The sequence below is a fragment of the Sinohyriopsis cumingii genome, chromosome 6, assembly GCF_028554795.1.
Source record: "Sinohyriopsis cumingii isolate HCF-2022 chromosome 6, ASM2855479v2, whole genome shotgun sequence".
Lineage (NCBI taxonomy): Eukaryota > Metazoa > Mollusca > Bivalvia > Unionida > Unionidae > Sinohyriopsis > Sinohyriopsis cumingii.
This window is the reverse complement of record NC_142966.1, coordinates 107,472,638-107,495,520: the sequence shown is the minus strand read 5'-3', so window position 1 is coordinate 107,495,520 and position 22,883 is coordinate 107,472,638. Positions and strand designations below refer to the sequence as shown.

General features: G+C 33.9%; 1 protein-coding gene across 1 annotated transcript in view; it reads right to left on the bottom strand.

Moving 5' to 3' along the window:
- Positions 1-22,035, bottom strand: part of LOC149797667 (ribose-phosphate pyrophosphokinase 2) — a 39,119-nt gene extending 17,084 nt beyond the window's left edge. Inside the window, exons 1-2 of the mRNA XM_089962579.1 lie at positions 21,790-22,035; positions 10,668-10,851 (exon numbers count right to left, since the gene is read on the bottom strand). Coding sequence (XP_089818705.1) covers positions 10,668-10,851; positions 21,790-21,956 — 351 coding nt within the window. The 5' untranslated portion in view covers positions 21,957-22,035. The remainder of the gene's footprint in view (positions 1-10,667; positions 10,852-21,789) is intronic.
- Between the last annotated feature and the right edge of the window lie 848 nt (positions 22,036-22,883).

Genomic DNA, 22,883 nt, shown 5'->3' with positions numbered 1-22,883 from the left:
ATATATATAGTCATTAGTTGTTTATTTTGAATATAACAATTCATTGCTAATATTTAATTATTTCTCCTTTCACAGTAAGAACTTTATTCACAAGATTTATTTCCCCTACTAAAACAGATACAGTAAAAATTTGACTGAGAAATCTCAATGCTGTATTAGCTGATCAGCAATACAGAGAAAATGAATTATCTTACAATACATATATTTTCTTCAATTTGTTTTAGATATAAAGAGCATTAAAATTTGAAGCAATCTAATGCTTTCAACATACAAGAACAAGGTAATTCTGAACAATAAAACATTATTAACCAAATTTAATACTAGTATTCTCACTCCATCCTGTTTGTTTGTACCCCTCTGCCAATTTTGAAAAACAAAGCATTAAGGAAATAAAAAAAAATGCAAAAAAAAAGCCTAGTCATTTCATTCATTGATTTACAAGTTTTAACCTGACTGTCATCAAGGGGTCCCAAACACTGTCAACTTGCTAGTGTTTCAAATCAAAAGGGAGTTTCTTTAGCGACACAGCTGCTATATTTCTTTGGGCCAGTTTATGTTTTTTAAGCAACAGATTAAGTTGCTGACCAGCTATGAAATCAAAATAATTTGACTTTTGGAATTACATCTTTTTGAACACATGTATACAAGAGTTCCTCTTATTTATTTGCTCAGTTTGTTTTAGAAATATAAAAATTAGACATTGCAAATATCGTACACTGGCGACAGTTTTTACTGAAATAGACTATCCTAGAAACAAGAAATGGACGGTGAATGGTATGTTTGCTTGTTCACATCCAGAGCTTTCATCTGCATTTAACATCAATAATTTTACATTCTTTGCAACCCCTTGGTAGACATTTAAGGTTAGAAATTATAAATAAATGAATGAACTAACTAAGTTTTGTGCATTTTTTATATATATTTCTAATGCTTTTCATTCTTAAAATCAGTAGAGGGGTACAAACAAATGGGGGGGGGTATGCGAGTACTACAGTACAGTTAGTTCTCAATGTCAAACCACAGAAATACCTTTCAATCTTAGTGGAATGAAGAAGAATTTATACAAGTCGAAGAGCAATGGCATATAATTTAATGCCATTAAAGGAAATTATACATGCACAAAAAGGCTAATTAAATTAAGATGTATACACAATATACATGGCATGCAAAATAGTGCCCCATTTTGCATGTGTTTTCACAAATCAGGTCACATTACAATCATATCATGCTGTCATTCTTTCAAGCAAGATGTCAGCCAGTTCATTCAGACTGAGTTGCAGTCACGCTTGCTGCATGCTTGTTTACATTATTCTAATACATGCACTATACTTCGTCTGCAAATACTGATGAACAAATGGGGTGCATCACAGATGGGAAAACTGGCTGCCTTTTGAACATTTCAGGCTAATCAGATGTGGATCTTGGGGATCCCTGAGAATCCTGTGTGAAGACCTAATGATACCAAGAGTCATCCCTCTTGTCCTAGTTATCATTAGAACTAACTGGCATATGGATAAGCAGTGTTTATTTTAATAGTACTGATGCTGCAGCTGAAACCAAATTATGTTTTTACAGGCCATATTTATGTATTCATTGGATGTGGATCAAGGCTAACCATAATCATACACAGTAAATGTTAAATTTCCATGCAGTCACAACACCACTTACCATTAGATGCTAGAATAGATGACTGGTATGTGCAATTGTATTATTAACCTCCACTCAAGTCATGCAATTTCATCTCGTTATATCTGCACTTCTGTGGATATATTGCAATAAATCACCATACATGTGACACAAGAGACAGGGCAGGAGATTTGCAAAATTTGGTCAGGGGTTTTGACTTCAAAACAGGGAGGATTTTCATCATTTTTAGCATGGAAACAGACAAAAATGACAACCCACTAAACAAACTGATTTAAAAAAAAAAAAATTAAAACAGGCACATCATCTCATTGCACCAGTCCTTTCACACTAATATTTTGCCACTGACACTGTTCTTTTATGAAGCACAAGCTTTATTTTCAGCCTTCATTTCTTTGTAGATCATTGCCTGGATAATATCTATGGCAGCCATCTTTGTTGACCTGAACGCTTAGGAGATGATGTATTGTTACTGGATTGAGGTTTTCTCTGGGATCAACATGAAAATTCCTCAGAATAAAAAATTCCATTTCAATGTATGCACTGAAATGTGGCAATGTTAGTATTGTAAAACCTGTCTAAAGAGACCACTGCACTGAAAGATAACCTGTCTTGAGTGGCCAGGTTCTCCATGTACAGATTTATTGTTTACAAAGTGTTATGACCTGTCATCAGAGACCACCTGTGTGTGTGTGTGTGTGTGTGTGAGATTTGGAATTTTAACGTAGCTTTAACAATTTTTCAGTCATATCGTTATGATGTCTGCAGTGTGTATCCTGACACCAGGCCAACCAGTCCTAACACTAACCTCTTAATCCTGAGCACAAAGTGAGGCAGCTGTTAGTACCATTTTTGTAAGTCTTTGGTATGACTTGTCTGGGGAATGAAACCCACGACCTCCCACAGCCGAGGCGGATGCTCTAACCACTAAGCCACCAGAGCGGTCAGAGACCACCTTTCTTAAGAGACTTATTTTTGGGCAGAAGGGATCATATTTTAGAACTGGTTCTAGTTTACAACCCCACTAACATAACCAAGAAGTTTTAATTGTTCATGGGTAGACTGACGTTGCCAGAACTGTTCAAGATTAATTTTATCTGGGTTGAAAATTAAATGTTATTCTTAAAATTGACTTACAGCCGAATTCATATTCATGTCCATTTGAATGTGATTCCAATCAGCAAAATTCCATTATTGAAATTCATGTGACATTTCAGTTGCTTATATTCGAGTTTTCAGCATTCAGGGATACTACATGCAAATACATTTTGACAACCTTTAAACATCAAAGCCAAACTGATCCCTTTTTATGATACTTGAGCTCTTTAGTAACAAATAATTCAACCATAATCCATCAACACCTTTGTTCCTTTCTGAATTGCTTTGATCGTACATTGTATAATGCATCATGATAAGCTTTAAACACCGAAGTCAGCTTTAAACACTGAAGTCAGCTTTAAACACCAAAGTCAGCTTTAAACAACCGAAGTCAAACCAATCCTGTTGAAAGAATAAAAGTAATATTAACTGTTTAATCCAACAAAAATCCATTAACATATTTAATCACACAGAGTATAATCCAAAGATTATTTTAGGTTCTTATCTGTCTTATCTGCAAATGAGGTGTTATGCTCACCTGAGTAAGCAAGCTTAGTCAAGGGGTCTGAGGAAGTATATGCCATAAATACACTATACTGGAAGCAAAGTGTGAAAAAAAATATGGAAAAATTCTGTTCCATAACTTTTCAAATAATGATTTTGGTTATGCATGATACACTCATCATCATGGCCTGTTTCCTTTTAACCTGAACTCCATCTACACTGATGGAATTAATGAACTCCATCTACACTGATGGAAATAATGAACTCCATCTACAGTGATGAAATTAATGAAATCTAGATCCTAAACTCCATTTACACTGTCACAGTTAATGAACTCTAGATCCTGAACTCTATCTACACTAACAAAATTAATGAACTCCATCTACACTGATGAAATTAATGAATTCTAGATCCTGAATTCCATTTACACTGTCAGAGTTAATGAACTCTAGATTCTGAATTCTAGCTGCACGGATGGAGTTAATGATCAGCAGTCTATTTTTAATTATAAAACATTTTGTTAAAAATGCAAATAAATAAACTTGCAATATGTTCAAATCATGTACAAAAATGTAATTTTAAGGATTTACTAATAATCCAAAGCTGTCAGGATGTTGCTTCCCTCCTACCGGAGTTCATGTTTAATGATGACACATGTAATCAATTTGAATTATACCACTGGGAAAGTTTTGAATGTTCCATGCATGTCTGAAATTTTGATGCATAGAGCTCTGTGTATTTGCATATTTTATGGATTCTGAAGAAGTAGTGGTAAGATTTTCAAGATGGCTACCATCATGGCCATAATGGATATTGGCATTATTTTCATTCAGGTCCAACTAGACACAGTAAGAAGGCTGCTGGTGAAAAAGACATGTTAAAAGTATCCACAATTATTTTGTGCTAATATATGATGAGCATATGACACAACACGCTATCACATAAATTCTCATGGTCGATGACCAGTAGTTAAAGAATGTACAATTTTTATATTTTTTTTCATCTGGACAATGTTATGTTCATCCCCAGGTCACTGTCATTATAGACTGTGCTGCTTTGTGATACATTCTCATGCCAAACTGAGACATCGCTTTGTAATACATTTTTATGCAAAACAAATAATCATTCCTGTTTTAGATTAGTCTGTCGGGTATAAATCAAGACGAATTATTTATTTAAAATATTCATTGGAATTACTAAAGAGCTCCTTGACTTTTTAATTACTTTTTAATTTTACATTACTTTGGATTTCGGTTAACTCATTCCAAGACATTCTGGATTGCATCACTGTCATATTATGACATTCAAAACCAATATGGAATTCATTTAGAAAATTTTTATTTTATATTTCTGGACTTGTGACAGGACATTTAGGATTATTTGGGAATTAATTCACAATATTGAAAGTGTCTCTTGAATTTTCACATTGTAGAGAAATAAACTGTTTGTTGATCTGACTTAAAACTGTTGGTTTCACTTTCTTTCTGTTACATAATTTAATACTTATAGTCACAATATAGTGAACAAGTGTCCAGTACTGAGGTGGCGCTATACAGTTTCGCATTTTGCATAGGGTTAGGAATTTAAAGAAAAAGAATGTCCCCAGCTTTCCTCACTGGTTATACTGGCTATTTAAAAAAGACCTTGTATATCTTAGGTATAATGCAAAGAACCTTTAATTCCCTTTATTTTGGTGTATGATTGATGGGTGTACTATGGGTTATAGAGTATACAGCTTGGCCTTACTTCAAATGTGCACCTTTCAAAAAAGTGCTAGCTCTACTTGGTTATTTTCACTTCCTGAACTTCAGAGGTCAATTGTATAAAAAAGAGCCGATAACTTTTTTTTACATTTTATATATTTGGTAATTCCTTCATTGCACTTTCAGACGCTGTTATTGTCTAGTCTGGCAAAATTCATTTTCCCTATTTTAATAGCTGCTATGTATAGTGTACTTTAGACTAATTCAGACTGATTTTTTAACACAAGGGAGCAGTCATTTTAGTTAGCAGTGTGCTTAAATCATGTAAAATTTCCAAAAGTACAATATCCAAAAGAAATATCATCCACATTACATTAATGTAGCATAGAGGTATGCAAACATTCTCTCCACTGTGCATGTTTTAAATGCGAACTACTTCACCTTACATACGTCACTCTCTCAAAAGTACATATTATCTGGTGAGCGCCACCATAAAGAAGATGTAGGTATTATTTTTTTATGATTTAATTATGTTTATATGGCTGAAACATTTAAGTCGCAAGCATCAAAACAATCCTTATGAATAATTCTCCTGCCTTTTTCCCCACAGAACAGTATTTATGAGTGTCAGAGTCTCTAACAAGTCCAGCCTACCCCCCCCCCATGATAAAAGTGAGCTATTTTAAGAATGCACATTACATTTTGTAAACATAGCAACCAATGTTATGCTGAATGATAGGAACATGAAACTAGCCAGAATTATTTCTGAGATATCAACAATGAATTTTACAATTAGAAAAGGGAGGTAACTCATCAGCTTCATAAAGGTCAAAGGTCAAAGTGTAAAATATTTGCCTATTGTTTAATATGGAAGAAGCGAATTCACTTTCTCATCATTTATTTTTTTATTTCATTGCAAATAAATGAAAAGAAACATTTTCACCATATATTTCTGTCACTTATTGCAACAGTTTTAAATTTAAGTTGACTCTATTCCTATATTCTAAGTCTTCTAATTTCCCAATAATTAAGGTCACTACTCACACAAAAATACCTCATGGCAAATTATGCAAGCAAGAGAAAAATGATCATAATTAGCTTATTTTCATGCTTAAATGCAATATGAATGTACCATTTTATTCAGAACATCATACATAATTATATGAAAATAAAAAAAAATAATTGCAAACATTTTTTTATTTTCATTAAGGTGGTGCTATACAGTTTCGCATTTTGCATAGGGTTAGGAATTTAAAGAAAAAGAATGTCCCCGGCTTTCCTCACTGGTTATACTGGCTATTTAAAAAAGACCTTGTATATCTTAGGTATAATGCAAAGAACCTTTAATTCCCTTTATTTTGGTGTATGATTGATGGGTGTACTATGGGTTATAGAGTATACAGCTTGGCCTTACTTCAAATGTGCACCTTTCAAAAAAGTGCTAGCTCTACTTGGTTATTTTCACTTCCTGAACTTCAGAGGTCAATTGTATAAAAAAGAGCCGATAACTTTTTTTACATTTTATATATTTGGTAATTCATTCATTGCACTTTCAGACGCTGTTATTGTCTAGTCTGGCAAAATTCATTTTCCCTATTTTAATAGCTGCTATGTATAGTGTACTTTAGACTAATTCAGACTGATTTTTTAACACAAGGGAGCAGTCATTTTAGTTAGCAGTGTGCTTAAATCATGTAAAATTTCCAAAAGTACAATATCCAAAAGAAATATCATCCACATTACATTAATGTAGCATAGAGGTATGCAAACATTCTCTCCACTGTGCATGTTTTAAATGCGAACTACTTCACCTTACATACGTCACTCTCTCAAAAGTACATATTATCTGGTGAGCGCCACCTGAGTAAGGTGACAAGTGATATTTTACTAGGAGTGTATGTAATTTAGTGAACAAGTGTCCTGTGTCGAGAAAATTGGGACAAGTATATATAACAACTCATCCTTGGCCAAGGACAACAGCTTAGAATTTTTTTCCCACTGAACACTGCCATCCCATTTTAGATATTTTTATATTTATGTTAGGGTGTGGGGTTAGAGTGCATTGGCAACTGAAAAACTGATATTTGTGAAAACCATGCCGTGTATGCATTGGGTAGCCTTTTATTAATGGGCCTAGCACACTTACACAATGGGCCTAGCACACTTACATATTAGGCCTAGCAAACTTACACAACCTTAAAATGGTCTTGAAGTGAAGAAAAAAAAGAACACTGAGAAGCAACAAACTGTGTAAAATTCAACAAATAATTTATTTCCTAGGATACAAAGTGAAAATGCAAAAAAGAACTTAAGGTATTGAGAAATAAATCACCAATATTCCTAGAATCTTTAACACAACTCCTAATGATTAAAGTTCTAAATAAATTTAGTGGTATTCCAAAATAAATCCAATGCTGAAAGTGTTGATGTGACTGATGTGACCTGTACCATAGTGATGAGTCCATTTTTTTGGTTGATGAATCACATTACAATCCAAGAATATATCCTTATTTGAGTTTCACCATACTGTATTTCATGTTATTTTTCGTACACGAAAAATAATGATTAATTTCAGCGTACGAAAAATTATATGTAAAATAAATAAAAACAACAAGTTCTACAAAACACACGCTACCTGACAACCTAATGGTACCAACATACAAAGTAAACGTATATTTTCTGTCTCATTCTGCTCTCAACTCAAGAATCTAATTACAATAAAAATAAAAGTACTCAAAAGATTTTTGTTGTTATTAGTGGAGAAAACGAGAGGATTATGTCTCAGTGTGCAAGCTCGTCTGCATTTAGAGCATATGTAACTTATGTTGTGTAATGTTGGCAAAATGATTAAGATGGTTTATTAGTTAAGGGTATTATTTATTGGTAAATTGTACACAACGATATGATACCACATTGTCAAGAAATTAAGTGCAACTTGTATTCTTACATTAACAATAATCTCATTATCAAATTGTAATTAAAAAAAGAACTTGAAATCACGTTTTAGCCAATGTGTGCAAGCATGCACGCATGTGTGTGTGTGTGTGTGAGAGAGAGAGAGAGAGAGAGAGAGAGAGAGAAAGATTTAAAAAAATTGTCAGTGTACAAGACTATTTATGCAGGGTGGTTTTTATTTGTAGCGTTTGCAAAGAGAAAAAAAAAGACTGTTACCTGACGATTGTTATAATTCTCACGTATTACAACCCTACTATATTCAATTATCAATAAACATTGGTAAATCAACAATTCTTTCTTGTTTTAATTATGATGTACATTGTCACAACAACCACATGGCTATGCAGTGTTATTTATGAGGTAATTAAACGTGTTTAGCGCTTTGGGTTATTCCAGCTGAAACCAGATTGAGTGTAAGAATCAACAGAAGAGGTCAAATCAGCGAGGCTGCCAGTAGGGTAATAAGGCTCTCTTTAGGGAAATGAAAACATGTCAATGTGCTACTGAAGCCATTGACCATATAGCAGATGTTATGAGGACAAGCGATCATATGCATTACTTGTTATTCGAACTCGCCAATAAAGATAATAGTGGGGTATATCATAGAATAGATTTGCAATAAAATGTTAATTATATCCAAGTCAAAACAGAAAAAGTACATAAAAATAGTATTTGTATACATACGAATCGATTTAATGGAGTCTGTGACTTTCATATTTATGATAGAAAATGACTAGGTTTTTATATTTTATGTTTGTATGACTATAATGAAACAATAAGACTAGTTGACCAATGGTTTCTGGTCTACACTTTAACATGTACTGAGATGCAATTTTTGTTGGATAAAAAAACATCAATGGTCTTCTGAACTCATTTTAAAATGCATGTGGTGTTTTGTTATGGTGATGGACTTAATAAGGAGAACTAATTAACGATAATATTTAAGGCATGGTCTGTTAAGTCCTTTGTCCATTTGTTAATAAACACCAGTAGATATTGTAATGACAATAAGATAGCTTATGCACATGGGTGCCTGCAGGAGTTTTGCAAGTGGAGGGGTCAGGCAGTCACGGCCAGGAGAGTTAATATAGTAAGCAGTCTGAAACTAATGCTATTTACTAAACATTTTGAACAGATTAATGTGACATATTTTCAGCTTCATTTGCATGGTTAAACATGTTGGACTATATATATATATATATATATATATATATATATATATATATATATATATATATATATATATATATATATATATATATATATTTGCAGTATGATTTCGGGGGTGGGTGTCATGTGACCCCCTTGACTTATGCTGTGGGCACCCATGCTTACACATCAATCATTTTATTTTCTCATCAACAATTAATTATCAATTTTTGTACAAACAAAATGGCAATGTGCTATTTTCGATCTTTTTTGCAAATGTAAATCTTATTATTAGAAATTTTATATCCAATAATTTAATCATTTTTTTCAAAAAATACAAAGTGATATGTATAAAAAAATTATGATACATTTAAATAATTATTATTTTGATAACTGGAATATGTACGGAAAATTAAAGGGTACAAAAATACATGAAATATGGTAATTCATAGCAAAATTTTCTCTTTCCAAGAATATAACTTTGGATGATGATCACTTTGTATTTCCAGTGAATAAATAATTTGAATAATTACATTCCAGCCCAAAAAGAAACGCTTGATACAACAATAATACAATTGATTCTGCACTAATCTTACAGAACAAATAATTTTTAGAAAAAACAAGAATATATAGTTTTCTAGGTGACCTCAGGTCACAACATCTAAAACAATACTACTGTATAATGGAAAATTTCATTCTGTTTACAAGATAAAACTTCTGATAAAATTAGAATGTATATTACTAAAATTATAATAAAGAACATACTAAACACAATGTCCTTGACTAAGACCAAGATAAATATATTTACTTCCATTGATAATGATCCTAATATTAAACCCATTCACAGAAAATATTAGCAATGTATTACTTGTTTATAGAAATTTAAAAATATGACTTAGGTCAGGTAGAAAATGAACTTGATTTTGGACAAGGTCATGTCCAAAATATAATTATCTACAACAACGCATATTAAATACACATAACACTGACATTAAACTGTACCTCCATTAAATCGATATTAATCATAATGATATACACAGTATCATCATTCTAACTTAATACTAGTAGTCAGAATGTTCGGCTGTGATCAGAAGCATCACGAATACTAACACCGAAACAACAACTAGCCACAACTGTCTCTTCAATATCCCGTTACTCTTTTCTTCTAATCCTAATCATATCTGGCATGATGTTTTTGGGAAGGATGATATCTGGCAGGTTTTAGAGAAGGATGATACCTGGCACGATATCTGGTATGTTTTATGGGAGGACGATTTTATGGAAGGATAATATCTGGCATAATTTTTTAAGGGAGGATAATATCTGGAACGATGTTTTAGGACAAGATGATATTCAGCATATTTTATGAGACGATGATATCTGACATGAAGTTTTAGGGGAGGATGACATCCAGCATGATATTTTATGAGACGATATCTGGCACGATGTTTTAGGGGAGGATGATATCTGGCATGATATTTTATGGGACAATTATATCTGGCATGATGTTTTCGGGGAGGATGAAAATAAAGGTTCTGAATCCTGACTAAAGGCTATGGGTGGAAGCAAAAATGAAAGATAAGGATATCGGTTTTATCTCATTTTCATTATTACCTTGTCCTTCTTGTCCTGTCTTGCATATGGAAAGCAAGGGATGACAGCTGTGACTCGGCAAGCTGATGCAATTTTGCAGGCGTTGATCATGATGAGTAGTTCCATCAGCATGTCGTTTACTTCCTTACACCCACTCTGCACGATGAACACATCCTCACCACGCACAGACTCTCCAATCTCAACACTGCCAAAATAATTAATATCTATCAGAAGTGCCATAGCGATACAGCAAAAAGTTTTATTATTTGATACTTAATCCACCCTACAGAAAAAGTCTACGTTATTAAGAAATAAGTCATTGAACAAGTTCCCTTCCTGACAAAGGGCATATTGTTTTATTTTTTGATACTCAACAAATCAGTTATATAAATAAAACTGCAACATCTTGAGAGTTTGAAAATACATTCTGTTTGCTTATGGGTAGTTTCAAGTATGTCAGTTGTTGCTGTTGTAGGGTTTAATGACATTCTTCAGCACACTATACATGGCGGCCAGTATTAATGGTGGAGGAAGAACCCAGGAAACCCTGGAAAGAACCACCAACCCACGAGAAGCTACTGGCATGCTTTCTCACATACCCACATTTGCCGAATCCTAGATTCGAACCCACGCAGTCAGAGGTGAGATGGCAGTGATCTGTAACGGAGAGCGCTCTAGACCACTCAGCCACTTGGGGCCCCTTCAAGTATGTCAGACCCTAATTTGAAAATCACATGTTAGAAACTTTTGGGGTTATTTTCTGTTAATTTTATGTTTGAATATCTAATCCATATTTTAATGTAACATGATTATGCTAATCAATACCAATATGTACTTGCTTATGAGTCCAACTGCAAACTGCACAGACCCAGATCTGCCGGCACATAATGGGTCTGTGCAGTTTGTTTGGAGTAATCAGTAGAACAAACAATATAGACCCTGATCTGCAGGCACAGTATGCTATGGCAGATCAGGATCTTTGTTGTTTGTAGTTTGACTCTATTTATAAGCCAGTATATATGGTAACCACTGATCCATTTGAACAGATGACTGACTCCTTTTATCTAATAAAATCTCGTACTCTAATAATGAACAAAATTCATGTGGCCAATCGACTTTGCTGAAGATTTATTGTTAACAACATGTCAATATATATTCTTAAAATCTTCCAAGATTAATTCAGAAAAATTCTATGATAATGGCATTCAATAATTTTAAGACAAGAAGGGTAAAATCCAAGTAAACCAAATGTTTTAACCTACCATAAATACATGTTATATTAAAATGTTCAAGATTATATATCATATAAATGCAGGTGTTATTTTCCCCATTTTGTCTTTAAATCCAGTTTCATCAGTGAGTAACATAAGCAACAAGACCGTCGGTCATGTTAGACAGTATTGAGTTCTTGACTGAAAATATAATGCCCAAATCAGACACTGGGATTTACATATGTATGCAGACTAGACTCAATAAAAAAAAAAAACAAAAAAAAAAGACACTGGGAATTTAATCTTGCATGCTGACTGGTGAGTAATTATTTTTAACCAAAATCCATACATGAATACTGACCTCATCTTACAGTACATAGCAAAAGGTGTGACAAGGCCCTGGTGTTTTTGTAAACAGTACATTGTAACAGGTGTGACATGGCCTTGGTGTTTCTGTAAACAGTACTGCAACAGGTGTGACAAGGTCTTGAGGTTTCTGTAAACAGTACAAAGTAAGAACAAGGTTCCTGCAAATCTTTAAATTTTTTAACTCCATGACTTTTCCAAAACCTTTTTACCAATTTCAAGAGTACATACTACATAAATTTACAAACTCTAACACTTACCTAACAATTAAATTTAGCACAGAATCATATTTTACAGCTTTGGGCATACTTCATCCTAGTGGATAGGTTATTTTCTTTTGAGTGCCGAAGTAAAATGAATTTGAATGGTGGCAAGATCCCTGATGTAGTCTTCGGGGATCCAACTCTAACAAATCCATTGTCGAGCTTAGGTAGGTTGGTAACACTTTTGTGTCAGCAAATGAAAATGTGACCAGATAATGCAAAATAACCAAATTCCACGACTTCCAAAAGGTTGAATGACTTGGGAAAATTGAATGGCCTTGAAATGCTTTTCTATAATTTACAAACTTTTCCAGGATTTCCGTGACTGCAGGAACCCTGAACAAGTGTAATAAGGCCATGGGTTTCTGTAAACAGTACATTGGCCATTATGGATCACTGCCATCTCACCTCTGTTTGCATGGATTCGAGTACCGGGTTTGGCCAATGCGGGTATATGAGAAAGCTTGCCAGTAGCTTCTCTTGGGTTGGTGGTTCTTTCCAGGGTTTTCCTGGGTTCTTCCTCCACCAATAATACTGGGCACCATGTATAGCCTATCTTGTGCTGAAAATGGCGTTAAACCCCACAACAACAACAACCAGTCATGGTAGAAGGGAACTGTTTCTCTGTCTCACCCAAGTTTGGAAGTAGACCTTTCAATCCGTTTAATTTCTCTATAATATTTCATTGAGAAATATTCATCGTTGCTCAATATTTTATATTTTTTTTTTTTTCTTAGATCACAAGTCAACATAATTAACCACAAATATGTCTTTTCTATCCAAACAAGTAAAGTTTAATGTGAGTCATGGTATATGATGCCATAAATCCACACCCCAAGTACATAACACAAGGACAGACATACAAATTTTGTTAAGACAGTGTTATTACCATACTCACAACAGTCCTGGCAAAATTTAATATCAATGGTTCATTGATGGCCTAATAATCCTAGGTCCAGAGTGAAACTTAGAGATAACAGTAATGAAATCGTGCTTACTGATGCATGAAGAAAATTCATATGTTCAACATGGCAACTGATTTCTTGTGATTTAAATGTATTGAGAACATTTTGAGAATTTGTGTGCACTTGTGTCAAAAATTTAAGGCTGTCTTTGACAACACAGCATTCACTTTTACAATTCCATCCAAATATTCATACCAAAATACAATGGTGAAGGTATACATGAAATTATGAACAATGAGTTAGCATTGATGTACATGGGGAGAGCCATAGCATTGATGTACATGGGAAGAGCAATAGCATTTATGTACATGGGGAGAGCCATACTTATTCAGTTGGTAGAGCATCAGACTCACAATCAACCAATGGGTTGCAGGTTCGATATCCAACAAGGCCAGCTTAAAGCAGCTGCCTGGTGTCTTGAGGGGAAAGGCACTTAGCTCTCATTTCGTCTACGTGATATAAACAATAATATGATAAAAATGCTGACACTCCCTCCCCCAACAACAAAACGTGTTACTAAGTTCTCAAAGTTGATAATCATAATGGCTAGTAGGTGTGTTTCTAGGTTTTTATGTGGAGATTGTAAATTAAGTTTCATCTCTATTTTGTATCATGTTTTCAACTGGTTTCATGGGAGGTGTCGAAGTAAAACTTCTACTGAACTTGTTTAATGGTCTACTCTTGAACTGCATTGCGTTTGTATTTCATGTTGACTGATAATCAGTGACAGAACAGAATGGGTACACACAATCTGAAATGGGCAAGCGTTATAAAACACAATATATTTGATCCTTAGCTACGAATTCTTGACCTATATCAATTTTTAAATTTTGGAAAACATCCTTCCCGATCACAAGTTTTTCAATCCTTATATATTTTGCAGAAACATCAGTCTCATGTCTTACATAATTCCAGAACCCTTGTATGTAGTGTTTAACACATTAAACCCTGGAGGTTTTTGTCATTCTCGTCTGAAATTCGAGTAGGAAACACATTTTGGAAGCTATTTCTGAATAAATCCTAAAACACCAACCTCCAGGTGATCTTCCAATAACACACTGCCTAGTTGTGTTAGAAACATCGTTTTTCATTGGCTATTTGGCTCGCGCATGAACAGAAGGATAAAAGTTGGATTTTTATTTTTGCTTAATGGACCCATTATTTTCATATCAAGACCACTCTTTATTCCAAATGCCCATCTTATCCTACTTTTTGCAAGGGTTCATCTGTCTATTTGCAGTTCATACCAGTCTGCCTTAGATCTGAGACCAAAATGTCTAAAATCCGGACACAAAATCGGATTCTGACCACGAGCAAATTTTGGGCAGAAAAAAAAATCAGGCAAAAAAAATGAGGTTTTCCCCTCTGTATTTTGTAGTGCAACTAGAAATTCCAGATTATTTGGCATCATTGTAAAGCTACATCTGTCTACTTTTCTATAATACCACCCACTTTAGTGTATCATACATGACCTTTGACGCTTGAGTTCAGCAGTAGGATACTACCTCCTGCCATGTAAACTGATCACCAGGGATTAATGTGTTAATACTTAACATATGTGTTACAGATATTTCAGATGATCAACAATTATTTACCTATATCAATTTACCAACCTTATCAATAATCAAACTATCATCAACATTTATCTACCTATATCAATTTACCAACCTTATCAATAATCCAACTATCATCAACATGTATTTACCTATATCAATTTACCAACCTTACCAATAATCCAACTATCATCAACAATTATTTACCTATATCAATTTACCAACCTTATCAATAATCCAACTATCATCAACATGTATTTACCTATATCAATTTACCAACCCTATCAATAATCCAACTCCAGAATAAGCAAGTAGGATTATTAAAAGAAACGATAAGCCATCATCTCCTTTATTATTTTAATTTACAGTGGCTAACATTTAATATAAAGAATGTTAAAGCTAGTTGATATGTAAATCTTTCACCACAGATTAATGCACAAGTTTTGTTGTGAAACAATTTATAATTTTTACAAATACTTTGAATTAAGTCAACTGTTAGTTGAAATTAGTATGAAATGATCAAGTCTAATCTTGTTAAATCAATGTCAAAGCAGTTAATTATAAAATGAATCACACAAAACTCATGGTTGACATTATACATTTCTGAAGTAATAATTAACTGGAATAAACAAGAATCAGTTTAAGCTAACCGAGCATTTAAAATTACATAAAAGCAGCATTCATATACTAAAATAACAATACTTTTAAACACATTTAATTGAAAACAACATAAAGGTTTAAGATTATAATGCATCATATCTAATGGTGAAATTCTGCCAATTTTTAATTTATTTGTTAAAAGGAACATAACATTTATTTAAGTCTTTAATCATTAAACAAAATATGTTCATATAACAGTAATAAAGTTTTATAAATTAACCAGTATGCATCATTGCCAGTGTACGAACCTATGCTATCTACACTCTATGCCATATCAGGGTAACAATTAAAACGAGAATAAGTGATTAAGCTGACCATTCGCCCCACCCCCCCATTCGCGGTTTTCTCCATGTTCAACGAGGATGGCATCATTTAATATTATGGAGGTCCCTCGATAACTTGTACCCTCACTTATAATGCAGTCAATGTTTTTGACCCTAATGTACGCAAGTTATCGAGGGAGAGATGTACTTTAGCTCTGAATAAGCATATAAGCTAATATGGTGGAAGTACGGTGCACGGTGAAGTAAAGGCAACATTAAACACAGTGCTGGGATTAAAAGTCTGCTAGGGATAAGAATAATCAGCTTTTAAGAAAGCATGTATTTAGGATATTAAAAAGAGAGGTTGCCTCAAATTAAAAATTGGGAGCCATGATGACATTGCATTATAATGGGTTTTACCTGTAGTTCTTTGTTATGTACAAAAAGAATTATGCGAAGCACACATTCTAATTTAAAAGAAAAACATGTTTGTGCTATTTTCTTTATAAAATCAGTTTGAAACTGTAAGTGAACCCGTAATGGTGGACATCACTGTGCCCAAGATATACTTTTATTAGACTGTCTAAATACTATTTTGCAAGATGTTACTAAAAGTACAAGGCAAATAATAAAAGCATAAATTTTAAATCCTATCCAAGGATTTTTTAAAAGAAGCTAGAAAGTGATTTGTTATATTAAGAAAATTTCTTATCGGTACTTTTCTACAAATTACATTCATATGGCTTTAGTCAGAATTTATTTATTCAGGTTAAAATGAAATATGTTTTTTTGAAAGAAACCAATCGTTTTGTTCAGGATGCTTATCATCCTTTTAACTGATTTTGGCTGTCTTGGTTTCCATTGCATTCCAGCTAACTTAACTGTATGTCAAAATAACTTGAAAATGTTTTTTTTTTCTGCTACTGTCAGAATTTTGAATTTATTAGAAAAAAGACACTAGAGTAAGTAAAGTCTGACAAAAGCAATATGACTTTAGCTTATAGAAAAGTGTTTCTACGAGCTGACAAGTGTGTGAGATATTCCTGAAAATATGACTTCTTGTTCCGATGTTAGTCAACCTCGGAACATGCTACACAATTATTTCGGCAGTACAACGGTGACCAAAGAAAACAAAATTATCAGGCAAGGTCTTTACATTGTAGGATTACCATGTATACCACCAGAAGTTTACAAAGCCAGAGGCTCTAACAAGGCACAGAAAACTGACTGAATTCTTCCAGTCAATGCAGACTCTGGGAACTATATCCCAGGAGTACAAAGATGCATCCATCATCCACTTGTACAAAGTAATGGAAAGGCAACAGATAGCTTTGTGACAACACTTGGCGCACCTGTCAAAGTTCTTGCCAGAATTCTGCTGCTTTGTATTGCGCATCACATCAATCAATGGCACCTTTAGGAGAGTCAGTGAAGGATGAGAAAACATTAAATGGTGTTTGCAGCTTGTCAGCACCTGGATAAATGCCAGGAACAGAACTCCAAGATGTACATAACTAAAACTGCCTGTTGATAATAAAATGGGCAAGCAGGTACCATTTAAAAATATTTTCAATGTTTCCAAGATCGGATCAAAATCATCAGGAGCTAGCAAGACACAGAATAATGACTACATTTTGAGGCTCATGCCATGTGACTACTGGCCACTGCACATTCATCTATCATTACACCTCCGTCTAATTTCCTTACATTCTATTTATAGTAACACTGACAGTATATGAAACAGTTCCAAGAATACAAATCGGTTTCTTGAATGTGAAACCATGGGTCACAGATTCATTATATTTTGGTAGACACATACATAGCAGAACAATCTATACTGAAAAAAAATGGCTCCAGATATTAAGAGAAACAGACTTTATCAATGTGACTCATGGAGGTTACATGACTGAAAATTTTGTTAGAGGAGAGATATTTTGTAAATAACATGCTGCATAAGGGAACGAACAGATCAATACCACCTTACAAATCTGAAAGAATTCGACAGTGATGAAATTCAGCATTCATCATTTGTGGACTTCACGACCATTCAGCAAAAGTGAGATACGCAGACTAGTTAAAGTGTTGTGCACAAATAATTTATCAATTTGTTTTGTATCTACATTACTGTACTAACTTCTAATCGACATGGATTTAGCCAATTTGTGACAAGAATTTAACTAAAGATCCAAGTAAGTAGAAAAAATCAATGTATATTTTTCATAGATTTCAGTAATTATGGAATGTAAAATACAGATTGTTCTTTTTATGCTCAGACTGCACTTTTTTGCCACATATATTAATAACAATAACACTTATAACTTTCTTGGGGGAGGGTAGCATATAAGAACCTACAACAAAGCAGTTCAGGTTCACATTTAATACAATTTCCTTTGATGGTGCACTATGCTATCCGATCATTCCGATTGACAGGTACCTCGTAGAAATTTCCTACAATTCTGACAGCTTTATATGTGACATTCATTGGCCTGACAAAAGCCACTGACACAGCTTTATATATGACATTCATTGACCTGACAAAAGCCAGTGACACGGCTTTATACATGACATTCATTGACCTGACAAAAGCCATTGACACAGCCAGTCATAGAGGTTTTTGGAAGATCATGGCAAAATTGGGTTGCCCACAGAAATCCATCACAATGGTTTGGCAATTCCAAGATGGCATGCTTGCTCCTGTTGTGGACAGCAGTGACTAATCCAAAACATTTCCAGTCCCAGACACTCAGGTTCTCACAGGGGCAGACATTCCAGGCATCCATGCTCTGCTAATGAGATCACATTTGAGGTAGGCAGGCCAGGTCACCAGGATGTCAAAAAAGATCTTGGTGCATGTGTGTGTGTGATTTGGATTTTTAACATAGCTTTAACAATTTTTCAGTCATATCACTACAATGCATGCAGTGTGGCAGTTTATAGTGATATCTTGCAATGAGGCATCGTGCCACAGACATGTAGCACAATATCCCACCCCATCACATTATCCTGACACCAGGCCAACCAGTTCCTAACACTAACCTCTTAATGCTGAGCGCCTAGCAAGGCATCTGTAGTACCATTTCTATAAGTCTTTGGTATGACTCAGCAAGGGTTCAAACCCTCAACCACTCTCATCCAAGGTGGATGCTCTAATAATTACACCACCGAAAAGAAAAGATCTATGCTGATCTGAAGGTGGGAAAGTGATCTCAGGGTGATCACAAGAATGATTCAACAATTCTCTCGTCATCCTTTAAACACTTCAAAACTGACCTGGAGTCTTGGAAAGATGTCATACAGGATCATTCCACCTGGAGCTACAACTTAAAGACAATTCAGCCCAACTTGGACCGAAAATAAGACAATTCGGCCCAACTTAAAAGACAATTTGGCCCAACAAGAAAGACAATTCAGCCCAACTTTGCGATAGTTGTATACAGGTATTTTTCTATACCAGCAAGTATATACTATCTCTGTGTGTGTGTGAGAGAGAGAGAGAGAGAACACAAACATATTGCGCTTTCTAATTAAAATACTTAAATGCATTTATTTTGTATGCTAAAAAAATATATGCATCTGCACAGCGACATTCTCAATTTAAGACATCTGGTCAAATTATCTATATTGATTTATCAAATAATAATACTTAACAGATAATATTCTACAGAATACATTTACATTTTTCTAAGAGTAGCGACATGGTACATGAGATATTATAATAATATATTTGATTTTTTAGGCTTCAGATTGTAACACTGCTTCATATATGACACACTCGAATGTACATAGCTTTATAAAATAGAAATGATATATTGTTACAAATTAGCGACAAGAGTAGAGGCCATGCATTCCTCTTGAAAACACTAATCCTACTTTGAGAGGGATACTTATTTTTTTTTAGTTTAAAACCTTCGTGAAAGCACTTAATTAAGTATAAATATTTATTCATTTTATCTTCTTATAAAATATAAAATAAGTCATAATGATTATATCAGATCAATGATCATGTGAATAATGATGATGTTCAGCTGTCACATACAGGAGAAACAACTACAACGATGAATGTACGTGTTTAATATGGTTAATCAAACATATTTGTAATAATTTCATGCCATATTTTCATGACCAAAAGGGAACCAAGAAGCTGAGTGAAAACGATTACAGATTTAATGAACATTCTTTTGTCGTATGTATCTGATACATACGTTATATTTTTGGAGTGACTAAAAAGGCATACACATTGTAAACTTTCGTGCTTATATTTTGAATTGGAAACTGTTATGATTAGAATGGCATTAATTTAACAACTTAAAATGTTCTTGGTGTTTTGAATATTCATTATTATTAATTTAAATGAAATTTAAAATACGAGAAATTTTGGTAAAGATGCATCTTATGTTGTGCACATTTATCTTTTTCGTAACTCATAATAGCAAACCACGATAATGTTCTGAATTAATTTAATGTGAAATTATCGCAAAATACCTAATTATGCAATTTTAAAACCATTTTTCCATTATCATTTTATTTGTAAATCATAACAAATACGTTCAAATACGAGAAGATCTCTTGTAACGTATGTATTTTGCTTGAGAATTAAGGTTTTGAGACCAAGTGGGCAAGTGCCTAACAAAATTGACCATCTTCCACAGGAGATATGATGCATCTCATTATTGTCTACGTAACTTTCAAAGCATCACGTCCATCTCTACTATACTTCTTTTTATCAGACGTCCTTTCTCCACAGTAATATTTGTCTTTGGGACGGTTTTCCTAAATATATCAGAAAGCTCCTAACCATTATAACTTCGGAAAATATTTATCTAGTTCACCGAATGTTTCAAATTTTATTCTCAGCCTATTCTATTTTACAAACTAATTAAAATGAGAATAAATAATTAAGTTACCTAATGCATGGAATTTGAACTATACGGTAAAAACATATTATATAAGAATTGTCAAAATATATGTTAAAAATAAATACTTGTTAAAACTATTGTCAGTTGTATTATAAAATTGGGCCGAACTGTCTTTCGAGTTGGGCTAAATCGTCTTTTAAGTTGGGCCGAATTGTCTTATTTTCGGTCCAAGTTGGGCCGAATTGTCTTGGGCCGAATTGTCTTTGGGCCGAATTGTCCAATAGCCGGAGCTACGTATTTTTAAACTTGGAGAACTGCAGAGGTAGTGCAAAAGTATGAGCAGTGAAAATCTCAGAAAAGAAACACATCCTCTACTGATCAAACATGCAGTATCTACTGTCAGGTGCGATCAGAACACAAACTGGCCTGATCAGCAGCTCACATACTGAAACCAAACCAGTCGGTGATGTCATGGTCATCTTCACACACAAAGGATGAACCAACTTATTTGTAAATATCATATAAAGGTGACAACAAAAATAAAAGATCCTGAGAATGAAAACTAATGTCAATAAAAACAATTTTAAAATATCAAAAGATAACTTTAGCGAGATTTTAAATATATCAATAGTACACTAGTACATAATAAAAAAGTGCACCATTATGTTATGACATACAAAGATCCTAACCACTGAGCTACTTTTCTGATTGTTTCATTAAATAACGATACCTAAAGAACATATACTTTGTATTTGACAAGTACCAAATGCACACTGGGGATGTATTTTGGGTATCTGGTACACGTACACCCTTCCCCCTACCGTTAATCAAATTGTAAATTGCCAGCCTCACAATATATACAACAAATTGTTGTTATATCTTCTATTACATGTATAATGCTCTCTATCAGAATCTGCTCTACTTTTTCAATGTGACCTCACTGACCCTTACCGTCGCTTTACGAAACTATGACCTCGATAATTCAATAAACGTGTTTAATACAAACCAGCATTCGCCATTGCTAAATTTCTTTGTAACAACTTTTCCCGGCTCGATCCCAAGACGTTCACATATTTTTATGGTAAGATCGGGATGGGAGCTCCCGCTAAAAACCTTGATGTTCGGCATTCTCCTGTAGTCTGTCAAAGAGTTTTGTCGGTGTACAGAATTCATGAAACCGCGGTCAAATATTGAATACAACTCACTACAGATGATAGTTTCTTATCATACATTCCGACCTTTGGGGAAGATCGTGACCGCTTAACCACCAGGCTGCAAACATTACACATCCACATATTAAGTTCTTATGTTAAGGTTGCCAAGTGACATTTTAAACATTATTCATGTTTAATAATAAAATATATAAATAAGTTTGTGAATTTCATGCGTAGGGCTTGTGTTATTATTGAAATTAATGTGTTGCATGCATACCTCCCAATGTCTGACTCTTAGTAAATCGTCAAGGAAGCAGAGCTAGCTACCCATAGCAGTAGACGATACTACCTTAAAAAAAAAAAAAAAAAAACACATAAGCTTTTGTTATAAATGCTTCAAACTGTTCAGTACACCATTTTCCCCCAAAATTATTATATAGGGAAAGGGTTTGCATTTATACTTTAAGCGTCACTTTCTGTCGAAATTGAGCTTCGGACGAAAAAAGTGCACGTATGAATTTCGGACTGGCGTGCATAAACTTCTTTGCTATGAGTTTCCGTTAACTTGCCAGATCGAGTGAATACTATTCTTATTTTGTTTTGTTATGAAAGCTAGCTAATATATGAATATTTTTGTCCTCACTAATATATTTGTTATTAATTTTTTACATGAATTTAAGTAGATAATTGCGGAATCAAATCTGTGTATAGAAGTTTTCCCTTGCGCTCTAATGACATTGCGCCAAACAGTAGATCGCTCGGTTATATAGATATATAAAGTAGTTCATAGTATTATTCCGCATAACATGTTCTGTTACATGAGCTCAGGCTCAAGTTCATGTACCAAACTTTTATCTGCACATTGTCTACGTCCACAACCCTAATACGCTATGCATCGTCTAGTAACATGTTTCCGGAAATCACCTATTTCCGAGCAAATATGATT